Raw genomic sequence first — 15,230 nt, 5'->3', positions numbered from 1 at the left:
CGGGGTGCACTGGAATTCCCCCCCCATACGTTCCCTTACAAACAGCACGCGCTTCCGCGGTCTGTGCGCCAGGGAGACTGACTGCAGGGGCCGCTCAGGGACCATACAGGGCAAACCTAGAAACCTTGCCCCGTGGGCGGACTGCAATTCCCAGGGATCTCTGCGGCCGCCAGGCACCAAGCGGTGGCCATAGAAACGGGGACAGGCGGGCTCCGCAGAAGAGCTACAGAGGATTGGTGGGGAGAGAGAGGCGAGGCCGGAAGAGGAAGGACCAGCTTAGGCAGGTACATAGCGTCACTTCCGCTTCCACGTGATGCTGGTGTCTCCGAGGCGTTTGCATGTGGATTGCCTTCTCTCCCGTTTCAGCCACCACCGAGACTAGAGTCCCGCGTCCCGGGCCGGAGTGAGTACGACCCGAAGGTTGGGGAGGGCTAGGCCGGGCTGGGCGAACTGGAAACCTGAATACGCTTGCGTCTGGTTTCGGAGCCCCGGGGAATGTGTCTAGAGAAGGAACGAGAAGGGGGAGCGGCCGGAAGCGTCGCGCATGCGCGGTCCCCGCCCCCGTGTAGCCACGCCCCGTCAGCTATGGGACGCTCTGATAGGCGAGGCGTACTCCGCCTCGCCACGCCTCCCTCCCCGGCCCCGCCCCACGAGCTGTCTGACCCCACCCCACCTGCTGTGGCTCCCCTCACCCCGTCTCTACGGCCAGGATTCCTCTCCGGTCCTGGTTCCTGACTGCCCCACCAGCATTCATTGAGCACCTACTGTGTGCTTGGCCCGGAGCAGGGACAGAGGGGTAGTGCCATGGCTAGGGCCCAGTCAAATCCGACTGTATACCTGGCCCTATGCTAAACCCTGGAGATACACGGTGTCCTCACAGAGCTCAGTCTGATAGGTGCAAGACAAGAGTTCAAATCCTGCCTCGGACCCTCATTAGCCCCGTGACCCTGGCCAAGTCAGACTCTAACATCCTCAGTTTCCTCGGTTGCAATAGGAGCATAATAATATTCTTCCCCCCACCCCCACCCCACAAGTGACTGGGGATCAGATGAGATGCTGTAGGTTTTAGGTGTTTTGCAAACCTTTAGGTGCCGTATACATCAGCGCTTCCCAGTGAATTTCCCTTTTTCCCCAGAGTAAGGGATTTGCTGGCAGGTAACAGGCACTCGATGACTTTGTTCTTTGGTTACATTGTATTCTTGGTACAGCCCGTGAGCTGCTTTATCTCCCCCGGGAGGCAAGTCCCGGGTCGCCTTTCTCATGGTCCCTCTTTTTTTTCTGCAGCTCTGCCTTGTGACGTGCTGAGCCTTAACCAAAAGGAGGGCATGGCCCCTGTGCTTCTGACTGCCCAGACCCAGCAGGTGAGTGTGTGGTCTTGTTACTTGTATGTTCTTTAATGCTGTTTTTATGGTTTCTTTGAATTTGTCTTTGAGCCCCTCCATTCAGCTCTCCGCCATTTATATTTCCTCATTTGGTTACAATGTTTTTTGTGTTCTGGCCTCTAAAGGCTACATTTAAGATCTCCCTCATTCCCTGTTGCCTTATTTCTTTGTGCCTGAAAGCTGATCACTTTTCGTGTCATTATTATAGCAGCCTCAGAAATGGCAGAAATGCTGTTGGAGAGCCCCTTGTAGGGGCAGCTTTCTTCAGCGGTGGGTGAGCTCTCTCTCTGCCAGTAACAGTATCTTAACAATGGCATGTTCATAGCTTGTCATCCAGAGGCAATTCTTTCTTTTTGTTTTGCCTCATCAGCCTGCAGTTAGACTTGAACGAGCAAGATTCCTACGGAATGATTTATCAGCTGGAATATGGTTGTAGTGACTACAAGTTGACATGTTCATATAGCTGTTTCATGGAAGCTAAGTGCACCATTTTACACCTGTGGCATTCTATAACCTAAATAGAAATGGAGGCCAGGCATGCAGCCAAGCTATCCTTATATTCTGAATTGCTCTTTACTTTTAGACCTATTAAAGATTATTTATTGCCCTTTCTCCAAAGTGGCATGTAGAATCCATTATAAAGAAGTTCTTTGCCAGTCAAATCGTTAAATCAGTTTGACAAACAGGCATTAAGTCTGTGTTGGTGCTCGGGAAGATCTAAAGTTCAGATAGTTCCTGCCCTCATGGAGCGCCCAGGCTAAAAACTGTAATCTTCTGTATTTACTTAATGACTCAAATAGTCTCGTAGACATAAGAATTGAAACTCTAAGCCAACTCCCAAGTATTAACCTCAGTCTCACTTGGAGTCTTCTGTCCTTTGTGGTAGAACCCAGATGCCCCTTTTAATTGTCAGAGGTGCTGATACGTTCCTTAGTGTTGCTGTCAGCGTGAGTACATTGCCAATAGATTTCCATATATAGTAACAAATGTGCCAATAAGTGACCATCCTAATTACACACCTGCTTCCAGTGTGCCCCTGTGACTGCCATACAGTGAGGGATCGATTACCCTCCCACAGGGAGGATTGCATTGTATATGTAATGATCATCTACATAAATTTTATATGTACAATAATTTCCTTTTTTAAATGTCAGATAAAGATTTATAAGAGGAGGGAGCACCTTATAATTAGTGGAGATAGTAATCATCTTCTCCTGCTTTCTTTTTCTGCATTACTTTCTGGTTCTCTGAATTTTTGTGTTTGTCATTTCTTGTAGCACAATGGCTTTGCTTTCATGTTCCAGTTTGTCTAGCCAGTCCATAGCCATGGCACACATAATAGATTCCCAGTTTTTTGCTGCTGCAAATGCAGTATTTAAAAATATTGGGTCTTTATGGAACCTCTCTGTCATTATTTTACTTGGGGAATAAATCTGAGAATGAGATCACTGGATCAGAAGGGAAAGGGTAGAAGGAAGTACGCATTTCTATAACCCCTCCTGTGCTGAACACTTTACAAATTTTATCTCATTTGAGCCTCCCAACAACCCTAGGAGGAAGGTGCTGTCATTGTCCCCTTTTCACAGTTGGGAAAACTGAGGCAAAGGTCAAATGGCTGGACCCAAGGTCACATAATTGGATTTGAACTCAAATCTGTCTTGACTCCACACTGAGTGCTCTGTCCACTGAGCCACCTCAGTGTCAAAGGTTATGATCGGTTGAGTGACTTGTGTTTTAGAATGCTGAATTGTTTGCCAGATGACTGGGTCCCAGGTCCACTTTGTGGGTAGGCTGTAAGGTTCCAAATACTGCAGTGAGTAGTAGGTTTCTGATTATGTCCAACTTCTCCCTCTTCTAATCCAAGACCAGACTAGAAAAAGAATTAGTGATGAATATTTGTTGGTCTTGGATTTCTGAATATTAATTTCCCAAATAAGTCAGTATTAGAAGTGATCTCTACTTTATGCCCAGTTTCTCTCCCTTCCCATCCAGAGCCAGAGGAGACAAAGAATAATTGATGAATGTATGTTAGTCTTCAATGTAGGAATTTCCCAAATAAATCACTACAAGAAGTACAGCATGTGTCAAGAGAACGTTGTCATCTCTGCTCCTTTTTGGGCTAGCTGAAGGGTTAACCTGGGTTTGGTTAGAATATAGGAAGATCTTCCATAGGGTTGAATTGAATTGGTTGGGGGGAGTGGGGCAGGGGGAAAGAGACATGATCAGACCAGAACTTTAGGAAGATCCTTTTGAGAGCCAAGCAGAGGGTGCACTGGACTGGAAACAGATTTGCAGCAGGCAGATCAGCCAGAAAACTGTCGTAGGAGTCTGGTGTGAGGAGCCAAGGAGCCGCCCAACGGTGACAGAAGTGTCAAAGAGCAGGGTAGGCTGGAGATGAGAGAATAGGTCTTGGCAGCAGGTTGGATGGGGGGAGCAAGCTGTGGAGGATGGCGGTGTCCTTGGCATTAATAGGGAAGGGAGGAGTTTGGGGGAACAAAGAATGAACCAGTTTTGCACCTGATGCCTTTAAGATTTCTATGAGTCAACCAGTTGGAGATGTCCCATATGCAACTGAAGACTTGAAACTAGAGAGGAGGAGGAGAAGATAGGGCTGGATAAGTTGATCTGAGAATCATCAGCATAGAGATGATAATTCATGGCATCCATGGGAGCTGATGAGATCACCAAGTGAAGTATGACTGAGGGAGAAGAGGAGAGGGCTCAGAACAGAACCCTCAGGGACCCGTATTGTTAGAGGGCATGGTTTAGAGGAGGGTCCTGCAAGGGAGACAGAGAAGGAGCAGTCAGAGAGTGAGGAGGAGAGCCAGGAGAGAAAAGAGGGTGATTGACAGTGTTATAGCCTATAGAGAGGGCAAGGAGGATGAAGATTGAAAAAAATGACATTAAATTGGACAGTGAAGAGCCCGTTGGTAACTTTGGAGAGAATACTTTCAGCTGAAGCCAGACTGCAGAGCGTCAAGTGGAGAGAAAGGGGAGGAACCTAGTGTGCACAGCCTTCTCAAGGAGTTTAGCCATAAAAAAAGAGAGGGGAGATATGGGATGGAGCTAGCAAAGATGTGTGGGTCAATGGAGGATTTTTTGAAGATGATGGAGATGTTTGTAGGCCGCAGGGGAAAAGCTAGTAGGCCAGGAGAAATTAAAGTGGGTGAGAGTGGGAATGACAGGATGGACATCTAGAGGAGTTCACCTTGACAAGGAGAAGGGCCATCTCTTCATGTGAGAAGGGTGGAATGGGGGCATCTAACTGATAGGAGATTGAGAGGGATAAGAGGGAACTTTTGGTGAAGGGCCTCCAAGGAGATAGGAGGCCAGATTCTCAGCTGAGGGATTTGGGGGGGCGGCGGGGGGAGAGGAAGCTTGGAAGGTTTTTAAGGAGGGATGAAAAGGTTTAGAAAAGCCTCTGTGGAAGAGGATTGCCTTGCTGCCTTTGAGAGCCCAGTTGAGATTATGAAATTCGAGTTCAAGAATAGTAAGGCATCAGGGTGCTGTGGACAGCCGAGAAGCCGGTGGGTGAGGGGGAACGGCCAGCCTGGGAAAGCTAGGACCCTGCTCACACTGTGGATGATGCCCCATTTGGATGCCCGCAGGATTATGAACTGTGACCCCTGTGATTTTGTTATCTCACTCATTAGAAGGGGGCTCCTTGAAGGGAGTGACTGTTCTCACTTCCTCTTTGTATCCAACATTAAACACCTGTCTCTCACATAGGAAGCACTTAAATGTTTATTGTTGGGTTCAGAGTTTAGTAAACTGGAGTCCCACTGTTGTTACTCTGATAATGGGGCTGGATTCCACTGGAGGACAAATACTGTTGTGAACCACACCCTCTCGTGGCTGAGCACTTGGGGGCTCTTTTCCCCAGGGCTGGTGTTGGAGGGCTGACCCTTGAATACACATTAATTTGTTTTCTCTTTAAGGAATCAGTTACATTCAATGATGTTGCTGTGGAATTTACTTGTGAGGAATGGAGACACCTGGCCCCTCCTCAGAAAGAGTTGTACAGAGATGTGATGCTGGAGAACTATAGGAATCTAGTCCGCCTTGGTGAGGAAAACTTTCTGCAGTGATTCAGATTCTGCCTTATGGAGGCAGGGGGAGTGTTCTTCATAAGCATGGGGTGTTGTCTTGGGCAGCTATTGTTTATATGCAGAGACCAGAATTATTAATCCTTTTTTAGCCAGGAAGCAGTGAAATGTTTTGCTTGGTACAACTAGAAGCTGGCAGCGGGGTGTATTGTCCCTGAGATTTTATCTCCTTTCTATTCCCTGAAGTTTGAGATCAGATAATTGCATGAAACGTTCCGTGCCCTTAAGTCAAAGGGAATTACTTTTTTTCTGAGATCAGATCCACTGTATGATCTATTTCCCCCATTTTCAGCATGTTTTGAAGGTCTTTTGTAGCACTCTCTGGACCCTACTAGCATACCTCCTTTTTTGCAAAGGGAAGGAGGATTAAATCCTGGAATGGTTCTGTGTCCCCAGTAACTTCCCTTTTCCAACAAATAGGACTTGCAGTTTCCAAGCCAGATGTGATCTCCCAGTTGGAGCGAAGGGAAGCACCCTGGACACCAGGAGGGACCCAGAGAAGTAGCTGTCCAGGTGAGTGGGTCACTGTAAACAACCATTCACTTGGCCAGTCTAGGAAAACCCTAGTAAAACTCTGAATGTGGACGTCTCCTCTTGGCTGCCCAGGCCTTGGGAGAAGAGCTGAAATTGTATGGCCTTGGCTGCCTCCTGGAGACTCATCTTGATGTCTGCAGCTCAGTGTCCTAACATCTCTCCCCTCCTAATGTCCCTCCAGTGTCAGAGAAGGGGATGCCTCAGCAGGGGTGGGACTTCCTCTCCTCCCTTTCTGCCCCCTTTCCTGATGCTCTGCTGTTTTCACCAAACAGAACAAGTTGAGTTCTTCTCTCTCTAGTGTGTCAGCCTTTCACAAACCCAAGAACGTGGTGTTGTCCCTGCCTCAGATCTTCTCTTCCCACTAAATACCCCCAATTGCTTCATTGAGCTGTTTGATGGCAGGAGCTTAAGGCACCCCTCCCCCCCACCTTCTGGTTTCCCACCTCTGGACACTTCTTTACTGAGATGCCCAGAAATGAATGTGTGCACATACCACAACTTCCCTGGTATCAGAAGATAACTGGAAAATGATCTGGGGCTTTTAGTGGACTGCAAGCTCAGATGAGTCAGCACTAGGCTGTGGTGCCATTAAGGGAAGCATAGAGTTGAGAAGGGGGAGGCGAGAGTCTGCTCATGCCCAGCCCTGATCAGATCTGTCTGGAGTGTTAACTTCTAGTGGTGGGATTCAGAGGCCAGGTCACTGCCCTCTACTTTGCAGGATCCACTCACTGCCTTTTTGTTTTTTAATTGGGACGTTTATCCTTTCCCAACCCGGCAATGTCTCTCCCATTTAACCTGCTATTTATTTGTAATTCAGAGACCAGAGTTGTTGGTGATTTTGTAGCCAGGAGACAGTGCTTGGGAAATGTTTTGCTTTATACAACTAGAAACTGGCAGCTGGAGGGTGTCGCCCCTGAGGTTTTATCTCTCTCCTTTCTGTTCACTGAAGCCCAAGGTCAGATAATTGCATGAAGGATTTTACCCTCTTACTAAGTCAAAGGAGATCACTTTTTCTGAGATCAGGTCCACTAGGTGACCCATTCCCTTGATATTTCCAAGGACTGTTGAAGTGGCTTAGCAGTCACACCTGCCAGCTCTCTTGGTGAGGCAGCCAGGCTCTCAGTCCTTATCTAAGTATCTCTTCCTTTCAGTCCCTCTGGTTCAGTCCTTCCCAGCCCCCAGGTCCTCCTTCTTGGCGGAGGAAGCGGAAGCCGAAGCTGAGCTGCTTTATCTTTTTCCTGTCTAACCTTGGAATAGTCCTACCTCCTTTTGGATCTTTCTTTCCCTGACTTAGCTAAAAACAAGCCACCTTTTGGTATTCTGTAGCTGTCCTCTATAGCTGTGGCACTCTCATCCTGTTGCCCTTCTGTTTCCCTTTTCATGTGTTTCACAAACCTCAGTGGGACGGTGAGTTCCACGTGCAGACATACCTATCTCTTTTGAAAGCTTCCCTTCGCGCTTTTCACTTTGTAATAAATAATAACCATTAGCACTTAGTGCGTTGAGGTTTGCAAAGTGCTCTATTAACAGTCTCTCATTTTATCCTCTCAACAACCCTAAGAAGTAGATGCTCTTAATATCTCCATGTTACAGATGGGGAAACTAAGGCTGGCAGAGGCTAAGTGACTTACCCAGGTTCCCATGGTAGTAAATGTTTGAGGCTGGATTTGAATTCATGTCTTTCTGATTCCAGATCCAGCAAGACTATGCACTGCACCACCTAGCTATGCCTTGAGAGCGTCATCCTTGAAAGCTTTCTTTCTTTGACGGACTAGTCACTTCATCTTGGAGAATTTGGGCCCATGTGATCCTTCTTAGGATATTTTTTTTTGAAATCTGCGCTCCCAAAGTCTAGGGTTCATGAAAGGCAGGAGTGGACTTCTATCACGAGTTCCAAGGTGGAGTATTCTTTTCTTCCCAAGAGTCTCATGATTTCCATCCCCGCCCCCAGTTCTGTCTTGTTGGCAAGAATCCGATCTAGAATGGTGCAGTGGGTACCTCCATGTTGTGAAGGATGGGAATTTTAAAGTCATTAGCTATATTTGTTTGGGGCAGAGGGAGAACACCAGCAGCTGTCCGGATGATTAAAGTCCTTTTATCATGACTCCATCAAGCCTCTGTGCCAGGCTTGCCATTGGTTTCCTTTTTGAAAACAGAATTTTGGTTTTGTGATTTTCAACATGACAAGCATGATCATTTCTCCACAAACCCAACAGGAGAGGTCAGTTCATGCTCAGCTCCGGTCTGTATGTCAATACTGCTTGAAGATCTTCTATTCCACTTTTCCCCTTGGAGTTTTATATCCATCTTTGCTTCAGAGTGAGCAGTTCCTGGGTGTAGCCCTCCATCTTTGGTCTTTTGTAATATATGTTACAAGATCTCTTCTCATAATCATATTAGAGGTTTCCAGAGCTTGCAGAATCTGAACTCCACTTCTTAGGTACTCGAACTCCTTCTTTCGCCATATTTGCTGTATTTTTTTTCTTCGGGAGCAATAGATCTTGACAGTGACATGTCTGAGACTTTTGTGCCTTGCTTAAGGAGATGATTGGTGGCTCCTGTCTACTTTGCCTTTACTTTTAATGGATGTGGGAAGTTTTTTTTCAAAATAATATCCAGGCCTTTTTTTTCCCTGTGATTTTTTTGGCGATTCCAGTGCTTTTTAAATTGTCTCCCTTTGACTTATTGTTCAAGTTGTTTTTTTTAAATGTGTATCCGCTTATATTTTCTTTATTTTTTTCAGTGTTTTGATTTTTTTCTATTTCTTGCTGTCTCATGAAGTCATTGGTTTGTGTTTGAGCTGTTTTGGTTTTCAGGAAGTCCTTTACTTTGGCAATTCCTACTTTTCTAAGCTCCCTGTTCTTCTATTCCATTTTTTAGTAATCTGTCACTTAATTTCTAGGTATTCTTGTAGTCTTTGTGGAAAAGTTATTTTTGTAAGTGTCTGCTTAGAGTTGTTCCAGAGTTCTCTGATAAGGTGGTTGACAGCTTAGATTTTTCCTTTGAAAATAGCAAGAATAATAGCGTTTATAGAGTGTTTTTAAGGTTGCAAGTGCTTTACCAATATAATGTCGTCACAAAAACCCTGGGAGGTAGGCTCCTCATCATCCCCATTTTGCAGGTGAGGAAATTGAGGCAGAGTTCACGTGATTAGCCTCAATTCGTACAGCTGGTTGTTGTCTGAGCCTGGATTCAAGCTTGAGTCCTCCCCTTCCAGGTCCAGTGCTCTATCCATTACATCCTCTTGCCTGTTCGTATCCTTTGGTCATTCTCTATTGGGTAATGGCTCTTATTCTTACATATTCGATCACTTCATTATATGTCTTGGATATGAGACTTTTACTAGAGAAATTTGCTGCAGATTTTTTCCCCCAGTTATCTATTCTTCTTCTAAATCTAACTGCGTTGGTTTTGTTTCTGCAGAAGCTTTTCAGTTTTACGTGATCAGAATTGCCCATTTTATCTTCTGTGAGCTACTTGGTCAGTCTCATTTGGTCGTGAACTCTTCCTCTGGCCTTAGTTGATACAGGGTATTTCCAGCATTGCTTCTCTAATTTGTTTAGTACATGCCCTATTCAGAAAATGGATTCATTTGAAGCTTATTGTGCTTCATCCAAACATAATGTCTGCTAGATTACTTTTCCAGTTTTCCTGGCATTTTTTGCAAATCATCCTCCCAACAATGCAGATCATAATTAATTTATTCCTGCCCACTGTCTGAAAACGTGGTACATGTTCTCTCTTATGTTCACCATCTAGTGCTCCCAAAATGCCAGATGTATTCCTTGCTTTCTCCCAACATCACGATTGTACCAGTGGAATACTCTGTCTCTGTCATACTTATTCTTGCCATGTGATTAACCTATCATAAAATATCTTGACGAAGCCCTTTACTCATGTTCTTCAGAGTTCTTCTTTGGTTGTATGTTGCATGTTCTTCTGCATTGTTCTTTGTATTATATTCACTTTTTGTTCCTCTGAGGAAGTGGTGATCCATATTTCCCTGCCATAAAGCAATATCAGCAAAATGCTTATATTTTTTTAAAGTGCCTTTGTTTTCATGGGAAGCTTTATTGTTTCCCAAAGGCCATCCATATTCTTCACCTTTTCAACTGTGGGACCAGTTCATTGACTATACTGTCACTGATATACATCCTTTTGGGCAAGCTCTATAAGGCAGCATCCAAATGCATGTTAAATCTGGCAACATGCCTTCTTCATTCACTTGGTCTTTCATTTTTGGGTGGACAGGTCAAACTTCTCTGAGTGATTTTAAATCTCTTCCACAAGGCTTGATACAGTCATCACAATGTTACTTCCACAGTTCTTAAAATAACTAGATGTGAACATACCAAGATATACATAGGACTCATAATGAGGACTTGAAAACAATTTTGGCAGAAATAAAGGAAGACCTAAATAATTAGGAGTGAGAATAAATTTTTGTGGATAGCATATGGCAACACAATAAAAATGGCAGTACTTCCTAAAACGATATACAGATTTGATGTTATACCAGTCAAATTACTTATGAAATATTGTTGTGTTTGTTCTTCGTTTTCAAAGAGGACCATGACATCAGGTAAATGATGACATGACTTAAAGTTGACTATGATTTGAGTGAGGGAGGGCTGCGCAAGGTCACCAGCCTCACTTTCTCCTCCAGAGCCATCTGGATCCAGTGACCAGATATTCATCAGGATAACTGGAGGTGACCTAGGATACAATGGGAGACCCTGGCCCTTTTAGGCTAAGGCCTTTTCAAGTTCTCACTTTGAATGAGGGGATGCCCATTCAGTAAATAGATCTTTTTAAGAAGTGAGTCAAGGGATGGCCCCTTTAAGTAGAAAAAAGGAAAAAAAAATCAAGCTGGGAGGGGAAGACCCTCAAGGATGCTGTTCCAAAGAGAAACAGTTACCATTTACATTCACTCAAATCCGAGTCAACTGCAAGTCATGTCATCATTTCCCTGATGCCATGGTCCTCTTTGAAAACAAAGGACAAACACAACCTATCAGTAAACTGAGCTGCCTGAATGCGAACCCAGCTAGTTGGGTAACTCAGCTTGTCCTCTCCCTCTCCCTTTCCCTTTCCCTTTCCCTCTCCTCTCCAAAGGAAGGTAAATTTTGATGGCCAGAAGCTGCCTACTTAACTTGGGGTTTATTGGCTAGATTTCTTTCTTCTTCCTTCCTTCTTTCTTTCCTTCCTTCCTTTCACAAAACCTTAAACCCAGTTCACTCTGAAGGTCATAGGTTGGACCACAATAGATCCCTGCCCAAGCTCCACTTAATGGCTGTATTTTGGCCCCTCCTGGCTTAGAGTGAATAAGATATTATGTAGATTTGAATAAAACAATAACAGATGCCATTTGGAAGAGCAGAAGATCAAGAGAAATAATAAAGATTTTAATAAATGGGGTCTAGCATTATCAGATCTCAAAATTATATTGTAAAGAGATAATTATCAAAACTGTCACCTACTGTTTAAAACAAAATAGTGAAGTCCAATAAGTAATGGGGCCTGAAAAAGTAAGACCCAGAACCCAGTGTGTCAATAAGCTGAAGAACACAAATTCCTAGGAGAGAGACTTCTTGTTTTGGAGGCTATACTGGGTAAAATAGAAAGTTTGATAAAGAATTTTTAGAAAGTAATTTCTCTTAATGGAGAATATGCAAGGCAGGTCTGTGTAATTGTACAGCAAGAGTAATAGAGCACGATCACATTTTTTTTTCTCGTTCAGATTGGGAGGCTACTCATGAAACTAAGGAGTTTGCGCTAAAGCTGGGGATTGCAATAGAAGAATCATCCCAGGAGAGAGGCATGGGGGAGGTTCTCCATTTATCCACCTTGGAAGAAACCTGGGAAGATGATGATACTACATTAGAAAGCGAGCAGAACAATGAAGAAAAACGTTTTTGGAATGTAAAAATAGTTCAAAAGAAAGGTGCAAATAAGTCAAGAAGTTACAAATATGACAGAAGCTTCAGTCTAGGGCACGTTTCTTATGTGCGACAGAGATCGTCTTTAGGAATGAGCCTCCTTAAACGAGATACAAAAAGAAAGCACTTCAGACTTTCTACAGACCTAAGAAAATATAATAGAATGTATTCAAAGAAGATATTTTCCAAATATAATGACTATGGGAAATTCTTTAAACATAATGCAGACTTTACTGAACATCATAGGCTGCATGATGAAGAAAAACGTTATCAATGTAATGAATGTGGTAAAGCCTTCAGCCAGAGAGCCAGTCTTATTCAACATCATAGAATTCATACTGGAGAGAAACCTTTTGAATGTAATGTGTGTGGGAAGGCTTTCCGCCAGAGCACTGGACTTAATCAACACCAGACAGTTCATACTGGAGAGAAACGTTATGAGTGTAATGAATGTGGAAAGGCCTTCCGCCTGAGAAAACAGCTGATTCAGCATTATAGAATTCATACTGGAGAAAAACCTTATGAGTGTAATGAATGCGGGAAAGCCTTCCGCCAGAGCTCGCAACTTACTCAACATCAGACAATTCATACTGGAGAGAAGCCATATGAATGTGCTGAATGTGGGAAGGCCTTCCGCCTGAGAACATTACTTATTCAACATCATAAAATTCATACTGGAAAGAAACCTTATAGATGTAATGAGTGTGGGAAGGCCTTCCGCCTCAGTTCACAGCTTATTCAACATCAGACAGTTCATAATGGAAAGGAACCTTATGTATGTAATGTATGTGGAAAGGCCTTTCATCAGAGAGCTCAACTTAATCAACACCAGACAGTCCATTTTGGGGAGAAGCCTTATGAATGTAATGAATGTGGGAAGACCTTTCGCAATAGTACATGCCTTATTCAACATCAGACAATTCATACTGGGGAGAAACCTTATGAATGTCGTGAGTGTGGAAAAGCCTTCAGATTGAGCTCTTATCTTACACGGCATCAGAGAATTCATACTGGAGAGAAGCCTTATAAATGTGATCAGTGTGGGAAGGCTTTCTGCCAGAGCTCACAGCTTACTCAACATCAGACCATTCATACTGGAGAGAAACCTTATGCATGTAATGAATGTGGGAAGGCCTTTAGTCAGAAAACAGAACTTACCAGGCATCAGACAATTCATACTGGAGAGAAACCTTATGCCTGTAATGAATGTGGGAAGGCTTTCCGCCGGAAAGCAGGACTTGTTGAGCATAAGATAATTCACACTGGAGAGAAAACTCATAGATGTAATGAATGTGGGAAGGCCTTTCGCTGGAAGACAGGACTTACTATTCATCAGAAAATTCATAGTGGAGAAAAGCAGTATGAATGTAATGAATGTGGCAGTGCTTTCCGCCTGAAAAGACAGCTTACTCAACATCAAAGGCTTCATACTGGTGACAAACTTTGTGAATGCGATCAATGTGGGATGGTGTTTAGCCAGAGTAGAAACCTTATTCGACATCAGAGAATCCATAGTGGAGAAAAACCTTATGAATGTAATGAATGTGGGAAGGCCTTCCGTTTGAAAGCACGGCTTACTAAACATCTGACAGTTCATACTGGTGAGAAACATTTTGAATGTAGTGAATGTGGGAAGGCCTTCCGCCAGAAGACACATCTTACTGAACATCAGACAATTCACAGTGGTGAGAAGCCATTTGAATGTAATGAATGTGGGAAGGCCTTCCGCTTGAGAACACAGCTTATTCAACATCATAGAATCCATACTGGTGAGAAACCATTTGAGTGTAATGTATGTGGCAAGGCTTTCAGTCACAGGACAGAACGTAATCGACATTATAGAATTCATACTGGAGAGAAACGTTATGAATGTAATGAATGTGGGAGGGCCTTCCGCTTGAGCACACACCTTACACGGCATAAGAGAATTCATACTGGTGAGAAACCTTATGAATGCAATGAATGTGAAATGGCCTTCCGCCTGAAAGCACAACTTACTCATCATCAGAGAATTCATACTAGAGAGAACCTTTAAGAAGGTTATCATTTAGGAAAGGCTTTCTTCTGAAACAAACAATATTAATACAGAACAAAAAAAGCTTGTCTATGTTATTAATATAGAATGTCTTTTAGCGAGATAACTTATGAAATAGTAAGAATTTCTTGCTCAGAAGCCATATGAATATAAGGAAAGGCATAAAAGAACTGAACAAAAGGGAAACTCCATAGGTGAAACAGATTGTTTTCTGTTTTCCCATAGCAGTGGGACCTTTTTCTTTCTCTTCAAAGCCCTCTCCAAGTTCTTCCCCAAACCCCAGTACTTCAGTTGATTTAGATTTTTTATTAACTTAGACATTTACATCATGGAACTTCAGCTTCATCTACAATTCAGCAAGTATGAATTCTTCACTTTCTGTCAAACTCCCTGCAAAATTTCATTTAGAATAAAAAGGTCCATTTTCCATTGGAAATAGTTTGTTGTTATTGTTCACTTGTTTCAGTCATGTTCAACTTTTCATGATCCTGCTTGGTATTTTCTTGGCAAAGATACTGGAGTGGTGTGCCATTTCCTTTTCCAACTTAAAACTGAGAAAACTGAGGCAAATATGGCTAAGTGACTTGCCTGAGTTGCTCAGGTCGTGTCTGCATCCTGATCAAGTCAGGTCTTCCTGACTTAAGGCCTGGTACTATCCATTGCAACACCTAGCTTCCCTCGAAATATTTTAAAAGAGTTTATAAAAGTCAGTCTGAAAATGTTTTAAAATAATAAGGTGAAGCTCCATAACTATTGGTGTGTTTACCTGCAGATCAAACTTTGTTTCAGAATAGTGCTACTGTGCCTTGACCTTGGAAAATTATAGTCAGATCAACATGTGGCAACATGGGCTCTTCATTTGCCAGTGTTGGGAGGGATGGGGATGGGTAGACCCCTCCAAGTAGATCCTAGTTCTCTGGGTCCTTTATTGTGAACACTGGACCCAGTGCTGTTTCTTCTCTTATCCCCTTCTGGTGTCCAGACACAAGCCTTTGCCCACTTTCTGACTTATCAGCAGTCTTTTTACAATCATCATTCTGTTTTTAACCATAATTACAGGAAGGTGTGTGGAGAGGGAATAAGACAGACTTGAGGATGCCCAGCTCTTCCTTTGTGACTGTGGAAAGCTGAACTCTTGGGAATATGTACCCTAGCCTATCCTCTCCTCCTTGGATTTGGAATTGTGAGTAGGATATGAGTTCTCATGGTCTCAAGGAAGGGGCCCCTCAAGGTC

The 15,230-nt window shown here is 43.7% G+C and overlaps 1 protein-coding gene across 1 annotated transcript; it reads left to right on the top strand.

Moving 5' to 3' along the window:
- Nucleotides 1–299: 299 nt before the first annotated feature.
- LOC118831893 (zinc finger protein 420-like) lies at nt 300–14,429 on the top strand. Its single transcript, XM_036739369.1, has 5 exons — nt 300–403; nt 1,285–1,361; nt 5,321–5,447; nt 5,909–6,001; nt 11,763–14,429. Exons 2-5 carry the CDS (start codon nt 1,326–1,328, stop codon nt 13,994–13,996), a joined length of 2,490 nt encoding a protein of 829 aa, XP_036595264.1. The 5' UTR covers nt 300–403; nt 1,285–1,325; the 3' UTR covers nt 13,997–14,429.
- The last annotated feature ends 801 nt before the right edge of the window (nt 14,430–15,230 follow it).

The sequence above is a fragment of the Trichosurus vulpecula genome, chromosome 1 (genome assembly GCF_011100635.1).
Source record: "Trichosurus vulpecula isolate mTriVul1 chromosome 1, mTriVul1.pri, whole genome shotgun sequence".
Classification (NCBI taxonomy): domain Eukaryota; kingdom Metazoa; phylum Chordata; class Mammalia; order Diprotodontia; family Phalangeridae; genus Trichosurus; species Trichosurus vulpecula.
This window is presented reverse-complemented; position numbering and strand designations above follow the sequence as displayed.